Genomic DNA, 17,960 nt, shown 5'->3' on the forward strand with positions numbered 1-17,960 from the left:
TTCTGTCTCTCTCTCTCCTTCAAAAATAAATAAACATTAAATTTTTTTTAATTTTAATGATCAATATGTGCTTTATATTTATTTTTTTAACATCACAAAAAATTTTAATGTTTATTTTTTGAGAGAGAGAGCATGAGCAAGGAGGGGCAGAAAGAGAGGGAGACACAGAATGCAAAGCAGGCTCCAGGCTCTGAGCTGTCAGCATAGAGCCGGATACGGGATTCAAACCCACGAACTGCGAGATCATGACCTGAGCCGAAGTCAGAGGCTTAACCAACTGAGCCACCCAGGTGCCCCACTTTATATTTACTTTTAAATTCATCATGAACAATTTATGAAATATATGTTCATAATTTATGAAACATAATTTATTTTTTTGTCCCAAATATCATCATGATTTTGTAGTAAGACCACTAGGAATAACATCCCTTGGAGTTACTACATTGGGTTTTACAAGTCGTGTTTGTCTAAAGAAGTAAACTCTCCTGTCACCTATGTTCTGAGTTCTGCAAGTGGCAGTAACGGGATTCTGAGTTGCCTGTGTGTTCTGCATGAAGCCACATAGGTCATTCCTAAAGAAATGCCTTGAGAAAGAGAGGGGTCAACATGGTCACCTGGGTGGAGGCTTTCTGCTGAGGGCACCCACAAGGATTCCAATTTTAATGATCTCCAAGAGGAAAGTAATTTTAAATTATTCTATTATTACTTAGGTACCTTTGCAAATTGCATTTCTTTTTTTTTTTTTTTTTAACATTTATTTATTTTAGAGAGACAGACAGACTGAGTGCGAGCAGGGGAGGGGCGGAGAGAGAGGGAGACACAGAACCCAAAGCAGGCTCCAGGCTCCAAGCTGTCAGCATAGAGCCAGACGCGGGGCTGGAACTCACAAACCGTGAGATCATGACCTGAGCCGCAGGCAGACGCTTAACCGACTGGAATGTCTTTTGTTTTTTGCTTTCCTTTGATTAGTACTTAACTAATTTTAGCATTGTCATCATCCGTTCTTCTCTAGATGCTCCCTGTATATTTTAATACACTGTTCTATCACATACACTGTATTTTTTAATGGCAATACCTCTTTTTAATTGAAATGTCCGTTAATCTCTCGTGTGTTTTTTAAGCTTAGTTTTTTTTTTCAGCTTTATTGGGATATACTTAATATACAAAAAGCTGTACATCTTTTTTTTTTTCTTTCAACGTTTATTTTTGGGACAGAGAGAGACAGAGCATGAACGGGGGAGGGGCAGAGAGAGAGGGAGACACAGAATCAGAAAGAGGCTCCAGGCTCTGAGCCATCAGCCCAGAGCCCGACGCGGGGCTCGAACTCACGGACCGCGAGATCGTGACCTGGCTGAAGTCGGACGCTTAACCGACTGCGCCACCCAGGCGCCCCAAAAAGCTGTACATCTTAATGGATACATTTTCATGAGTGTGGACATATGCATACACCCACAAAACCATCACCAAAATCAAAGTAATAAGAATTTCTACCACCTACAAAAAATTTCTTGTGTCCCTCTGTTTGTTTGTGGTAAAAACATTTAACATGAGGTTTACTCTCTGCAATTTTTAAAAACAATTTTTTTAATGCTTATTATTTTTGAGAGAGAGAGAGAGAGAGACAGAGTGCAAGTAGGTTAGGGCACAGAGAGAGGCAGACCCAGAACCCGAAGCAGGCTCCAGGCTACAGAGCCCGAGGGGGGGTTGGGCTTGAATTCACAAACTGTGAGATCATGACCTGAGCCGAAGTCGGACGCTTAACCGACCAAGCCACCCAGGCCCTGCAATTAAGTGCACAACATCTTACACTGTATTTTTATAAAATTTACTCCTTATTTTAAACTATGTTTTGTGGTTTGTAGTTCTGAATGCTATAAAGTTTCCTAAAGGTTCATCTGTATAACCTCAAATGTCTGGTTACCAGTTTTCTGGAAGTTCATGTGTGTAAATACTTACATGCATCCAGAGAGATATATACGAATACCTGATATATGATTATGTAAGCCTATATCTGCAATCTCGAGTATATTTAAGAAACGTATTTTTCTAATGTACAAACCTCTTTAGAAATCCTTTTTAAATCAAGTCTTTCTTTTCATTTTTAATATTGTAAATTATTCAAAGAAGAAATATGACCGTCCTTTGAAATTATTTTGCTCCAAAACAGGAAACAAAAAATTAAAAGAAAATACTAATACTTTTCATGAAACTCACTGAGAAAACAACCAACTTCAAATGTTTATTTGAAGCAGTGATTGTAACCGAATATGAGGTAGCTTTTTTTCTCTTAGGGTTATAGTTTATGAGAGCTGAAGGAATCTATCTTCCTGGAATTTCAGAGCATTTATAAACTTTACAATTATGTCCCGGGATCCAGGGAATCATGCTGATCATCCACTACTATTTGTTGGTTTTCAAACTAGAAGGGAAGGCGGTGTGTAAATCATCCCCACCTGAATTATGAATGATAATAAGAGTAGGAGGCATGTCATGAATATGAATGAACAGATTAGTTGCCGTATTGCTCAGCGTATCAGTGGGGTATGTTTGTGGTCCGGAATGAGCAGGAGAAGGCTCCTTAAATTCTCTTTTGAAAATAATATTGCTGATGTTCCTGTTCTGGGATACTGACCATATGCTCGTGAACAAGCTGGCTTTGTGTTAATGAACTGTAAACTCCTGGGGGAAAGACAGGAAGTCAGCTCCTTGGGTGAATTTCTGGAGGAAAAAGTTTTGTAGTAAGAGGGCAGCCACGAGGAAAAGTGAGAACTACTGATGTGAACCAGAGTGGAAAAGGATTCTTGGGAATTGACTTAGCAATTCTGCAATTCGACTCCATTTTTACCTGTGTCAAGCTATTTGTTTATTTAGGAAAATAAAGAGTGAGTCAATTGGCATCATAATGTGCCCGGGTCACTCAAGACACAAGCCGACCACGACTGTTATTTTCAGATGAAGGTTCAGACTCATGGTTCGGTGCCACGTACTGTATTTGAACCTGAGTTCTCTCGTTACAGAGGCACTCAGTCTAAAAGGCAGAACAAAAGACAGTGACGGGTCTTATAAACGATCACCCTCCACATTAGCTGGAAGAGTACGGTAGATCACCTAGGCAAGAGGTGATCAGCTCTCATAGTTTACGGAGATGGGGAAGCATCTTTAGCACATCGGGAGAAGTAGGATATGAACAGGTTTGACGAAACACATTCTCTGTCAAATCTCAGCCGCCCATTAGTTTTCTGATTTAAGTTGGGATTTTCTTTATCCCCCTACCTGACTTCTATCTTTCGCGTAATAGTAATGGCCTCTCATGGAACCAAGAAACACAACACCCTGAGCGGAACACGACTCCAAATATGCCTCTCTGGGCTGTTGGCCGTGCGTGGGACAGTCCCCCTGCCCCGCTCCAATAGCCATTTGCTAAGAGAGCCCTTCCCATGGTCCTTTCCCAAAGCTCCTCTCCCCACCCGGGCCAGGTCACTCCCTACTCTCTCGCTTTGTTATGTTTTTCATTGTTGCACTTTTCGCCATCTGCCTTTGTGTTGTGAATGTATTCTTTTTTAGAAGTTTTCTTTCCGTTGATATATAATTGGCATAGAACATGTTATTACTAGCCCAAGGAATATAACAGAATGATTTGATACATGTATATACTACAAAATGACCACTACAGTAAATCTAGTTAACAGCCAGACCCAGCACTACATACAATTATAGTTTCTTTCCTTGTGATAAGCTTGTAAGATCTACTCTCTTAGTAACTTTCAAATATACAACACAGCAGGTGCCTGGGTGGGTCAGTTGGCTAAACGTCTGACTCTTGATTTTGGCTCAGGTCATGATCTCACACTTCCTGAGATCAAGCCCCATGTCAGGCTCTGTGCTGACACCATGGAGCCTGCTTAGATTCTCTCTCTCCTTCTCTCTCTCTGCCCCTCCCCCACGTGTGCTCTCTGTGTCTCTCAAATAAAAAATACACAATATGGTATTGTGGGGTTTTTTTGTTTTGCTTTGTTTATTTTAGAGAGACAGTGTGTGAGTGGGGGAGAGGGGCAGAGGGTGAGGGAGAGAATCCCAAGCAGGCTTCAAGCTCAGCACAGAGCCCAACGCGGGGCTCGATCCCACGAAGCATGAGATCAGGATCTGAGCCAAAATCAAGAGTCAGAAACTCAACAAACTGAGCCACCCAGGCACCCTCACAATACAGTATTGTTAACCATAGTCACCTTGCTGGACATTACTTCCCCTGGACTTATTTGTCTTGTAAATGGGAATTTGTGCCTTTGACCCTCTTCACCAACTTCACTCATCTCCTCACCCTGCGCTTCTGACAACCACTGATCTTTTTTCTGTATCCCTGAGTTTGGAGTTTTTGTTTTTTATTTTTCATTACGTTCTGCGTGTAAGTGGCGTTCTTCTTTGGTATTCGTCTTTCTCCGTCCGGCTTATTTCACTTAGCATAACGCTCTCACGGTCCATCCACGTGGTTGAAAATGGCAGGATTTCCTTCTTTTTATGGCTGAATAACATTCCATTGTACACACACACAACATCTTCTTTATTCATTCACCCATCAGTGGATGCTACGTTTGTTTCCATGTCTTGCCTAAAGTGCATAATGTTGCTATGAACGTGGGGGTGCAGATATCTTTTTGAGATATTGGTTTCACTTCCTCTGGACCTACACCCAGATGTGGAATTGCTGGATCTGAACATCTACATGTTTGTTGTCTGTCTCCCCTACTTAGAATGTAAGTTTCTTAAAGACTGTGTTTTATTTTCTCTTGTTCTGTGCTTTATTCCCTAAACACAGAATAAGTAGTGCTTAGTGTGTTGAACGGATACATAATCGAGTCTCATTATCAACAAGGAACCTCTGTTTTCAAGCCTTTAAAATAAAATCTTAATTTCACAGATTATTCATTCGGCCGACACTTGTCGTAATGTGAGGAAGTGGGTAATTTATGTCAATATTTTAAAACAGAAGCCATCATCTTCCCCTTGCCAAAATCCTACCCCCATCTGAGTTAGCTGTTCCACTTTGTTATTTAGATGAAATCTCGGTGGCGTCTTTATTAGCCCTCTAATATCACCGATCCATTCTTTATCTGCGTTGTTTTATTTCTGATATTTGCTTATTATCTTGTCTAAATTAATCTTGGATTTAAAAAATATTCATGCAGGGGGCACCTGGGTGGCTCAGTCGGTTGAGCGTCCGACTTCGGCTCAGGTCATAATCTCGCTGTTCATGAGTTCGAGCCTCGTGTCGGGCTCTGTGCTGACAGCTCAGAGCTTGGAGCCTGCTTTGGATTCTGTGTCTCCCTCTCTCTCTGCCCATCCCCTGCTCAATGCTCTCTGTCTCTCAAAAATGAATAAATGTTAAAAAAATTTATAAAAAATATTCATGCAAAATGGGGAAATATTACTTATGGTTTTGGAAATCTAACTTGGGATTGGGTTTTTGAAAAATCAATTTCCCGAAATCAGTTGCTAGAATGTTCCTTCTAGTGACCTTTCTCTCCTCATTGTGATTTTGCGAACTATCGAGAATAAGGATGAAAATCCCGTGGTTGCTCCCTGACAAATCCCACTGATCTCCCAACGACACACGGAAAACTGGAAGAGTTCACAAAAGGACTGAGTAGATCCAAGCAGTCAGAACTGCTGTCCCAAATCCGTGGTGTTCCAGCAAGAAGCGATTAAAACAGCAGTGTCCCAAAGTTGGAACTCGCCAGGCTTGCTTTCAAAGATGCTTTGCTGGAAGATCCCGAGAACGGCCAGATAAGACTTATACTCTAAGCGTGCAGAGCCCTTTTGAAAAATAGGGATTAAACATTTAAGGGAAAAAAGCCCACCATGCAGATAACCCGAGCACACAGCTGCCAAAGAGAGCAACAGCCGGCAGGAACACAGGCTGGACAGAAAGCTGATGTGAGAGGGTCCCCAGTTCCAAGCACACTCGCAAACACCACTCCTGCCGTGAACGAGTCAAGTGGGTGGTCATCGTTCTTTAGATTGCGGTGTGAATTCTGAACAGCTGCTGAGAGTTTAAGGCCTCAACTAAGGAACCAATCAATTCTACTAAAGAAATGTCTACAACACGGAAAAGGACCCACAGAATTCTGGGTCTTGGCCGTCGTGTCGCAGCAAGACGTCCTGAAAGGCCGCCCATAATCTTCACCCCATCTCTTTTTCCTTGTCAGTGAGGTTCTGATCTCGCCTGCCCTGCCTACCATAGAAGGGCTCTGTAGCTAAAGTGCCCTTTCAAAGAATAAAGTCACTTACTGTTCCGACAAGGTGAATACTCCGCATACGCGCTGAAATTCTGAATTGCTACGTAGCAGGTGCCGACCGGGTCCTTCTCAGGTGTTGGTTTAAGAGTTCTCCAGTGGTATAAGGGAGCGCAGGCCTGTGATGCACCGAAGACAAAACATATTTTCGTGGCATCAGTTCCTCATGCTATGATATGATTGAACCTGTTGACTAATGTGTCTACATTCATCACAAACTATGTTAAATTAGTGGCGATTTAAGTGGCCTCCAGCATGCTGGTAAGTACCTCAGTAGGCAGAGTTAATGAAACTTCCAAAACCATTCTTTTTCCCCCAACATTAATCCACAATAGCATCAGAATAAATTAAACATATAGAAAGGAATGAGCTCTCCCCCCACAGGACTTAAAGTTAAACATGTGTAACCTGGCAAAAGTAATTATTTCCTAACAGCAAAGAACTCACATCTTCTTGTCTTTTTTAAAACAGTTGGACCTACTTAGACTCAAATGATCATTTCAGTCAGTAAATCAGTGTGATGTGTTAAACTGAGAGCTCCTTTTTTGGTCTGCTTGTTGCTTTAAGAAATTATTTTCGAATTCAAAGATGCAGACAAGTTTGTAAACCTCTGTTTTATGGATTTCCCTGGCTTATCGCTGATGGCATATCTTATGACTTTTTAAACAATGACTTTCATTTGGACATGCTACTCCCTTATCGCAGTGTTCCTGACTTTATTTTTTAGTTAATGGTTTTTATTCATGACAAAACAAAAATTAATTTAAGCAACAGAAAGGAAATATGATTCTTGCATGAAATACTCTGGTTGCTTCTTCATAAGCTTGGATTCTTAACAAAAGCATGATATTTGGAAGGATATCAAATACAAAAGAGAATATATGAAGTCCTCTTTAAGTAAATTAAGCAACATTAATTTTGTTACAAATGAGAGAGGCAATAAAATAAATGTGTAGAAAATTATAGGCATCTTTTTGACTTGTTTGCTAGCATGAATCCGCCATAAGTGTGTTTTACCTGATTATTCAAGCACTCATTTCGAAGGACACAGAATTACAGATGCCTGGAATATGGAATCACTGGCCTACCTCCGATTTTGATGATATCACTCTTAAAATTCAAAAATGCCAGGAATATGAAGGCAGACACTGATTTTGAAGTCCTTTCATGGGGTGCCTGGGTGGCTCAGTCAGTTGAGCATCTGACTTCGGCTCAGGTCATGATCTCTTTGTGGGTTTGAGTCCTGCATCGGGCTCTGTGCTGTCAGTGCAGAGCCTGGAGCCTGCTTCGGATTCTGTCTCCCTCTCTCTCTGCCCCTTCCCTGCTCACAATCTGTCTCTGTCTCTCTCTCTCTCTCAAGAAAAAAAAAAAAAAAAAGAATAGACATTGAAAAAAAATAAAGTCCTTTCACAATTCCAAATGTGTCCTTGGTAATCTGCCCAATGCGCAACTACTTTTAGTGAAAATATTTTATTTCTATTCTCAAGTGAGAAGAGTGTTTCCACAACTTGACTCTTTTGGTATTGTGAGGTCTTGGCTGATAACCTAAAAACCATCGATCTCATCCTCATTCTTTCATCTTAGGGACCTCTTAATAAACTAACAAACTATGTGCTAATATGTATAACGTAAGGTTCCAACAGTGAAAGGCAGTAGTGTGGGCAGTGTGGGCGCTCACCTATGCAGTGAGGTATTCTGAAAACCAGCCTCACCTGCCGGATCTCACCCCTCCACCCCACCCCCACACTTAGATGCCAAGAAAATTCTTCCCAGTTCTTGCCTAGAAAGTTATCCTATTTATATCTGCTCAGTTTCACACTGATGTGAAATACACTGATAAGATAAATTTGGACTTTGACCCAACTTAATACATACACACATGACATCTGGATAGTCAAAAAGATATTTCAGCATTTTGAAGTCCTAATAATTATCACGTAGGGCATATGTGATACCCTAAATTTCAGTGCTCAAAGGAAAAAAATTAACTTGAAATATATTTAATATTATTGGATTTCCTTTTACATAATTTTGAAAATGGAGACATGCCCCCAAATGAACTATTTTTATTATGAACATGGCATACGATTTTCAGAGATGCATAATGTGTTACAGATAAGTTTTCAAGACTTAAAAATATCAATACAGTACCCAGAAGATTTTTTTTAATCCCACATAGTCATTAGATAGGATTAGCTTTCCAAAGCAATTCACATGTCATATGCCACTAAGGGCTAAAAAAGTTTTTACCAACTGTGGAATATGAAAACCATATTAATGCAAGTATAGTTCTATAGAGACCATACTGTAAATTCTGGATTTGCAACTGGAGAGGGCTGTCTGTATCTTATCCATTACCTGCTTATGTCAAAATCTCCATGGGGGGGTTAACCACAGACCAAATAAAACAAGGTATTTCCTTTAAATACTTATTCTTATTAAAACATAATTCAAGAAGCTTTAAACAAATCCTAAAAGCCAAAGTTATTGCTTTATTGTTGTAAGGAAATTAAAGCCAATGGTTTAAAAAATTCCCCCAAGAAAAAAATTTCCAGATCAGCTTAATATAGTCACTTATTTCTCAATAGCTTAGACACGTAGATGATTGAAATAAAAGAATCATGAAGCCATAGCACTTTAAAGCTGAACGATATCTACTTGAAAGTGAGGGGTTTTCTTTACTTTAAAAAATTATTAATGTACTCAGAGAACTATGTAATTAGCAGTTATATATTTTAAAATATTTAAAGTTTATTTATTTGGGGGTGGAGGGGCAGAGAGAGGGAATATCAAGCAGCCTCTGCACTGTCACCGAGGAGCCTGATGTGGGGCTCAAACTCCCGAACTGAGAGATCACGACCTGGGCTGAAGTCGGATGTTTAACCGACAGCCACTCAGGCGTCCAAGTGTTGCAATATTTAAAAATCTCTAACTGATATGGAAAGCAAGCTTTATCTCCTATAACTTTAAACACTAGAATAAATTCTTTCATTTTAAGGGCTACTAGATTTATTTTTTTAGAATGCTGATAAGTTTGTCTTTAAAAATCTGACATGTCCTGGGGCACTGGTGGGATCAAGCCCTGCTTCCGGCTCCCTCTCTCTGCCCCTCCCCCCACCCCGCGCACACTCTCTCTCTTTCCCTCTCAATAGAAGTCCTTACATGAAAGCAGTTTTGAAAAACTGAGAACATAATATTGCACAGCATCGCCACGACTCATACTTACCACAACTTCGCCTCGGTGAGCTTTCACTGTTGCCCCAAACCACTGATTCGATTTAAATTCTATAGGTTCCTTGGTTCCATTAACTCTGATCTTTCTGTTGTCTGACAAGGAGGACATGGAACCGTTAAGAACCCGTAAACCGTGGCAGCCAAATATAATATGTAACAATGAACACGTCCGTTAAAACTCTTTGAAAAAAAAAAACAATGTTCAGACACGGGGTGGGGAGTTCTCACCAAGCCTTTTCATTTAGGAAAATACCAAATGAAAATGCGCATTTGAACATGACATTTCACAACTTCACTTACAGGAAGCATTTTTTATTGTTACCACTTAATATTTTCAGAGATAACTGTATTGTCAAGTTGACATGAACTCTAATAGCCTCAAATCTATGCAACTGTCATTGATTTGCAAAAGATCGAAGACCAGATACTTACAACTGCCTCAAGGAATTTCAATCTTTCGCAATAGGGAAACCCATAGGAATCTCCCTGAGGGGAGAAGCACATGAGTTAGCTCCTCCCTTGAGTTGGCATGAGTTAGCAAGAAAGATTGTGAAGGACTCCAAGGTCTTGGTTTTTGACGAAGTTAACATGTGTCCACGCAGCCGCAGAAAATAACACCTCAACGTAGTTTTAGACACACTTTGCAGATGTCATAAGAAGGGGGGCCATCTGGGTAGAAACTCAACCCAATTATAACACTCTTCGGGTTTTAATAAAAAGCAGATATCTTTCTTTTCACTCTTGATTCCCACTCAGCATATTTCCCACGTGGCTCTAACCACATGGTTGTCACTGGAGCTTCGTGGGTAATAGCTAATGGGTTTCAAAAGACATTTGCACCAGGGAATCTTATTTATATGTGTTTCCTTTGGTATGCGTTTCATTTTTCTTCATTGACTCTATAATAAAGGCATTACAAAACGAACTTTTAACGCCTCTTAAGTGAGGCCAAAATACACATGTAATTAACATGAAGTTGAGTTTCCATATGATTACAGACTTTTAAAAATTATAGTCAATCTTAACCTAAAATTGACTTTTACATGTTAGTTGAAAATCATGAATTTCCTTCTTAAAAATCTTATGCTTTTGTTGTTTCTGAGTTTTGTTTTGTTTTGTTTTAATTTTTTTTTTCAACATTTATTTATTTTTGGGACAGAGAGAGACAGAGCATGAACAGGGGCGGGGCAGAGAGAGAGGGAGACACAGAATCGGAAACAGGCTCCAGGCTCCAAGCCATCCGCCCAGAGCCTGACGCGGGGCTCGAACTCACGGACCGCGAGATCGTGACCTGGCGGAAGTCGGACGCCTAACCGACTGCGCCACCCAGGCGCCCCGTTTTGTTTTGTTTTTAAAAAAAGAGGTTCTAGGGGCGCCTGGGTGGCTCAGTTGGTTGAGCGTCCAGCTTCAGCTCAGGTCATGATCTCGCGGTCCGTGAGTTGGAGCCCCACGTCAGGCTCTGTGATGACAGCTCAGAGCGTGGAGCCTGCTTCTTGTTCTGTGTCTCCCTCTCTCTGCCCCTCCCCTGCTCATGCTCTGCCTCTCTCTCTCAAAAATAAATAAACATTTTTTTAAAAATTTTAAAAAAATTAAAAAAGGTTCTATAAATCCTTACCCAAAATGCATACAACTGGCAATGAACGGAGCATTTTACAGATTACAGCATAAACTTGAAAAAATAAACATTTATATTTACATCTAGGCACTGTGGAAGATTATAGACCTCAGAGACAATGAATCTTATCACCATGAACTGGGTGATGGGGGCAATTCACTCAGTCTTTGGAGTTTGGGTTTCTTCTAGAAAATGAGGCTGAGAATACCTTCTCCCTTTCCTCTTTCACAGGTGATCAAAGTCACAAAGATAACGTGAGCTACACAAACTCGAAAGTGCCTTCTTTATAAGCTGAGAAGCTGTACGCTCAGAAATCATGTAGCCATCTAACTGAAAATCCAAACCCTTTACAAATATCTCTTAATTCGAAACCTGGAAACTCAACCCAAGTCCAAGAACTGGAAAGGACCTTGCTGACACACACGTACGATGTTATTATTAGTGATTTTTGGTACTCAGCAGCGAAATCAGTGACACCTCTCAAGACTGTCCATGTGGCTCTGATTCATTACAGAGAGAAAAGGCTACACAGTGGCTTTGGAATGTCCAAACTGCTAAAAAGCCATGAAAAGACCAGCACCTCAAACATTTCAAAAATCTTTAAAGGAGATCCCAAAAGAACTTAAGAAAAACAGCCTGCCGGGAGGAAGGAAATGGATCCTGGGGAAAGAGAGAAGCCAGTTCTAAATGGGCCTCATTCTGCTAGGAGAAAATGATGTGACTTTACCTTTGTGACTCCTCAGACGTCCTTTCTGCTGTTCAGAGGTTGAACTGTGTAATAACTAGATTAAAACTGTCAACTGTGGGTTATTGTCCAGCAACAAATTTCTTCTGGACCAAGAATACAAATGAATTGGCTTCACTAATTCCACTAATTCCATACCCAATCCCAAGGATTCCATACCCAAGGATTACAACAGAGAATTCCACTGTCCTGGGTCTATTTACTGAGATCAGCTTTAGTCTAGACGGATCAGCCACTCCTTGATCTGTGAGGAGGGCAAATCACCTTTTCAAACTTCTGCTTCACTATTTCTACAAGTTGTCTGACTTTAAATCTCGTGTCAGAATGTCATAAAATTTCAAACGAATAAAATCTATTCAGATGGACTATGAAAGTCAATTTCTCACCCTCCTTTTCTGAACAAGAGTCTTTCATGCCAAATACCCCAACACAAGGCACTGTGTTATCTCTTGCCCACTGGTGCTCAAGAAACCTCCCATGCATGGACAATGTTTTCGATTTGATTCAATCTGATCTTTACTGAGAACACCCTCCAGGTAATAACTGTAAATACTCAGCATGATTTCAGCCCCGCTGAGCCCTCCTCTGTAGGGCAAAGGGCTGAAAGCCTGGAACATACATTTTCTAGACACTCTTATGAGTAGGACCCTTGTGGAATGAGAGACTCAGGAAAGAGAAGATGGAGAAGCCATTACTTTCTGGTGGCAGGTGCAGGCACACACGTGGGCATCAGCTGTGACAGCTGTGATGTTCTTCCCGCAGCTCCGTAAAGTACCCCTTGATAATAATCCCCTCTTGGTGCATCAGTCAGCGGAGATCAAGTCCTGAACTTCCATATTGCTTCATCTGCAGGCAGTGACCTTCCTGACCTCCCCACACCCCCAGTGTTTCCAGGGGCCAGGCGAGCCCCTTCACCTCTGGATGCGATCCCTTCCCAGCTGTACTACTCAAAGTGGTTTTTGTTTTTTCTGACCAAACTCCCGCTGATACAGTGATGACAAGGGGTAAACAGTTAGGATAGAGACACGTAGATCTATAGCAGAAGAAAGGCACTGGTTACCCTACATGCACTGTCAACCCCAGAGAACTCTTGGAAGGGCCTGTGATCATGGGAGATGGTGGAGACTGATAGTCACCTAAGAAGCAATTCTTTCCTTGGCATATCACAAACTATGGAGAAAACAAAGTCAAAAGCTAGGGAAAAAAATTCATAGTGAATGCATGTGATTTAAGTCTTTCTAAGCAGTAAAAGAGTAATGGGGCGCCTGGGTGGCTCAGTCAGTGAAGCGTCCAAGTTCACCTCAGGTCATGATCTTGCGGTTTGTGAGTTCGAGCCCCGAGTCGGGCTCTGTGCTGACAGCTCAGAGTCTGTAGCCTGTTTTGGATTCTGTGTCTCCCCCCATCTCTACCCCTCCCCTGCTCACACTTTTTTTTTCTCTCTCTCTCTCAAAGGTAAACATTTTAAAAAAGACTATTAAAATTAGTAAATAAATGAAAATCGAGGTGAAAGTTTTTTCAAAGAAAAGGTCAGTAGATACAACTTGTAAAAAGCTCCCAAATCAATAAAATAAAAGATTAACATTCTACAGGAAAAAGCTCTAAGGGCTTGAATGGGCATTACAGAATAAAGAAGAAATTAAAAAGCCTGTAAATTCCTAGAGAGGCCCTGAGCCGCAAATTAAAACAATAATGGCTTAACACTTGTCACCTACCAGTTGGGCAAAAAATATTAATATTCACTCTGTTTGCAAGACAATAACTCGACACAGCATTTTGGAAGGGCCATTTGGCAACACCTACCAAAGTTTTAAATGTACATTTAAAAAAAAAAAAACTTTATTTTTTCATGTTTATTTTTTGAGAGAGACAGAGACAGAATGCGAGTGGGTCAGGGGCAGAGACAGAGGGAGACACAGAATCCGAAGGAGGCTCCAGGCTCTGAGCTGCCAGCACACAGCCCGACGCGGGGCTCGAACTCACAGACCGCGAGATCATGACCTGAGCCGAAGTTGGACGCTCAACCGACTGAGCCACCCAGGCGCCCCTTAAATGTACATTTTTTTAACCAAAGAATTCAACTTCCAGGATTTGGTTCGAAGGGAATAATTACATAGATGCTTTAAGATGCAAAAGTGAAGATAGTTGCCATCCTGGTTGTGATAGAAAACTGGAACTTAAATATTTATACACAAGGGATTCAAACTGAAATTTCTGTCCTCTATAAAACAGACCACTACCCAACTGTTAAAGTACATGTGACGGATTTGTATGCACTGATACAGAAAAATGTCTACGAAATATATATACATTTTTTTGTGAGCTCTCCCGAGGCCTTAAGAAAGTAGACAAAGGTACAAGGACTTAATATATCAAACACTTCCATTCCCACCAGGCAGAATTGATGACTCGGCTCTTCCACATTTACAAACATTACATTATTCTTTAACATCTATCCCTAGTTCCATTGCCCTCTCTTTCTTCTCCAGAGGCGTCCACCATCATGAAATTGATGTGTATACTCCTGGCCGTTTAAAAAAGAATGCCCATGAATCCTATAGGACAGCGGTCTGCAATTTGTTTTTCTTAAAGGTGATAAAATAAAATACTTCAGGTTTTTCACTCTCTCTGCTCCTGTAGCAGCAACAACCATAGACAGTGTGTAAAAGAATGGGCTTGGCTATGTCCCCATTAAACTTGACGGGCAGACACAGAAATTTGGAAAGGTACAGACCTTTCATGCGCCATTAAATGTTACTCTTTCACGAGATCTTCCCAAACCACTACAAAATGTAAAAGCTTCTCTTAGCTTACTTACTGGCCACACAAAAACAGATAATGGGTCAGATTTACTTGTAGTCTGACAACAGTTTGTTATTGAGTAGTTTGTGTGTTCCTTTCAACTGGAAAAAAAATGGTTCTGTGCTGGCGGCATGATCCGTGGGTAGATAGCTAGAAAATAGGTAGTAGGTTAGTAGATAGCTAGGTAGGTAGATACATTTAGCTCATTCTTTCAAATTCTTGCTTGGTATTGTATCCCGCTCCATACCCAGCTCTATTTTTTTAGTTTAGGTTAGGTTAGGTTTTTAATTTTATTAACTTAATTTTATTTTACTTTTTAAGGTTTATTTATTATTGACAGACAGAGAGAGAGCATAAGCATGGGAGGGGCAGACAGAGGGGGAGACACAGAATCCGAAGCAGGCTCCAGCCCGACACGGGGCTCCGACTCACAGACCACGAGATCATGACCTAAGCTGAAGGTGGACGCTTAACTGACTGAGCCACCCAGGTGCCTATTTTAATTTTTTATTTTATGCATTTTATTTTATTTTATTTTATTCTATTCTATTCTGTTCTATTTTTATTGTTTTTATATTTTATTAATTTAATTTAATTTAATTTAATTTATTTTATTTTATTTTATGAGAGAGAGCAGAGAAGGGGCAGAAAGAGGGACAGAGAGAATCCCAAGCTTGATCCCATGAACCACGAGATCATGGAAGAGTACCTTTCCAGCACCAGCCTAGAGATGACATTGCTGGGTCATAGAGAGTCACCACATCCTCTTTACCAGCTTTCCCAGAGTAGCTACAACCCACAAACACAGCAGCGGCACACAAGAGTAGGGCCATCAGCTCCTGTCATTGTAGGATTTTAAAGTTTTTGCCAATTCTGTTTTCACTGGTGTTTCCCTGATCATTAGCAAGTTGATCATCTTTTTCTATTTATGGCCCCCATACTTTTTACCTCTGTGACTTTCCAGTTCACATCCTCTGTTCACTTTCTTGTCTGATTTATTTTATCGATTTGTAAGAAGTTGACATATATTCTGAGGATTGATTCTTTTGCTTACGTATATGTTGCAAATATCTTCTCCCATTTTTTACTAGTCTTTTAACTGTGCTTATGGGGCTGTTGTCCGTCTGGAATTTGTTTTTTTAATATGACATGGCAAAGTATTATTTATTTATTTTTGCAACATTTATTTATTTTGAGAGTGAGACAGTGTGAGCAGAGGAGGGACAGAGGGAGAGAGACATAGAATCCAAAGCAGGCTCCAGGTTCTGAGCTGTTAGCACAGAGCCCAGTGCGGGGCTCAAACCCACGGACCACGGGATCATGACCTGAGCGGTTGTTGGACCCTCAACCAACACAGCCACCCAGGCGCCGCCCCTCTTATTTATTTTCAGCAAGGCCAGTCGTCACCACACCAGCTATAGAACAATCCATTTTTTTTCTTGGAGAGTTGTAATTCCACATTGCGGTGCTGAACTCCTGACATGATCTGGCCCCTGCCTGCCTTTCCAGCATCCTCCTTTCCCAGGTTCCCATCCTTTCCTAGGTCCTCCAACTGCCCAGGCTCTGTGAGTCACAGACACATCGACTTTCTGTCCCTTGAACAAGCTCAGCTTTTGCTGTGTCTTCATTGCGTTTACTGTTCTCACTGCCACAGTTTTCCACAGGGCTGAGCACGATCTGAGATGATCTGATTTGTTGGTTGGCATGCTTCCTGTCTCCTTCAGAATATACGTAAATCCCATGAGTAGAACGTTCTCTGCTTCAAGTCTGTATTGCCCACTTTTAGGACAGTGCCTGACACACAGTATTCCCTGCATGAGTGTTTGCTGAATGAATGACCAAAGCCCCCATGTATTCGTTCAGAAGTCTGTCTAATATTGTTTACTATGATCTCCCTTTCATTTAAAATATGATCTGGGTGATACTCTGGTTTCTCTTCAGATCGCATAAAATATGATCTGGGTGGTGCCCCTGGTTGGCTCAGTGGGTAGAGCAATGCAACTCTTGCTCTTGGGGTTGTGAGTTCGAGTCCCATGTTGGGTGTAGAGATTACTTTGAAAAATAAAATCTTTAAAAAATAAGGTAAAATGTGATCTGGAAAAAAAAAACAGAAATAAAAAACATAAAGCCTGGGTGGCTCAGTCGGTTAAGCGTCCGACTTTGGCTCAGGTCATGATCTCACAGCTCATGGGTTCCAGGTCCATCTCAGGCTCTGTGCTGACAGCTCAGAGCCCGGAGCCTGCATCAGATTCTGTGTCTCCTTCTCTCTCTGCCCCACCCCATCTCTCTCAAAAAATGAATAAACATTAAAAAAAAAAAAAACCACCAAAAACCAGATTTGTAGGCCAACCTGGAACACTTAGATGGGTGGTAGTAATCAAGTTGATTTGGCCTGACTTCCATCTCTGGGCTTTGAAGCCGACTTTCGTCAATCAGGAGCTTCAGTCTCTGGGCAATCTGGGTACAAATCCCAGTGGGTGGCAAGCCTACTAGCTTTTGGTTCCTTTTTCACGGGAGTATTCATTTCAGAGCAGGAGTGAGAGAGTGTAGAATATGGTGCACATGTGGGCTCCAAGCAGGTTTTTCTAATCTTTTAGCTTAGTCAAATGGGAGGAATTATAAAAAGTGAAGATAGATCACCCAGGGGGAGACAGGAGCTGAAACCGACAGAGGTGCCGCGGAACATTCTGGTAGATGAGGGGATTTTTGAAAACTATTTATAGATAAGTCCTCGACCTCGTGCTGGAAGACAGTAAGCTTCCTTATGCCTTCAGTCACCACTTGGAGTGCACAGCCTTAGGGATTTTCTTAAAGCTGTTGCAGGAGCTGTCCAGACATTTCTAATCAGGAAGAGGGAAAAAGAAATCTTTAAACGTTTGTCTGTAATCTTTCCCATAATCAGCGTGTGCTCTAACAGTTTCCTTCAAATTGAAACTACATATCTGAGAACAGGGACTACTCCTTTGTAGGATTCAAAATAATATAGCTGTGGCAGGAGCACTCCTTGTCGAAAAGAAATAAATCCAAGAAAAAAACCTGTGTTGATTTTTATGTCCCGGAAAAGTAAACTTCCCAATGTATGATTCCCGATACCCTAAAACCACTATTAAAAAAAACAATAAAGGGGTGCCTGGGTGGCTCAGTCAGTTAGGTGTCTCTCTGGCTCAGGTCACGATCTCACGGTTTGAAAATCTGAGCCCCGCGTCGGGCTCTAGGCTGACAACTCTCTCTGCTCCCCCCACCCCCTGCCGCCACAAAAAACCAAATAGACGTGTTT

General features: G+C 41.2%; 1 protein-coding gene across 1 annotated transcript in view; it reads right to left on the reverse strand.

Moving 5' to 3' along the window:
• ITGA8 (integrin subunit alpha 8) overlaps window positions 1–17,960 on the reverse strand; it is a 206,746-nt gene that overhangs the window by 155,213 nt on the left and 33,573 nt on the right. The window contains exons 4-5 of the mRNA XM_047868227.1: window positions 9,517–9,617; window positions 6,286–6,409 (exon numbers count right to left, since the gene is read on the reverse strand). Coding sequence (XP_047724183.1) covers window positions 6,286–6,409; window positions 9,517–9,617 — 225 coding nt within the window. The remainder of the gene's footprint in view (window positions 1–6,285; window positions 6,410–9,516; window positions 9,618–17,960) is intronic.

This window comes from Prionailurus viverrinus, chromosome B4, assembly GCF_022837055.1.
Source record: "Prionailurus viverrinus isolate Anna chromosome B4, UM_Priviv_1.0, whole genome shotgun sequence".
Lineage (NCBI taxonomy): Eukaryota > Metazoa > Chordata > Mammalia > Carnivora > Felidae > Prionailurus > Prionailurus viverrinus.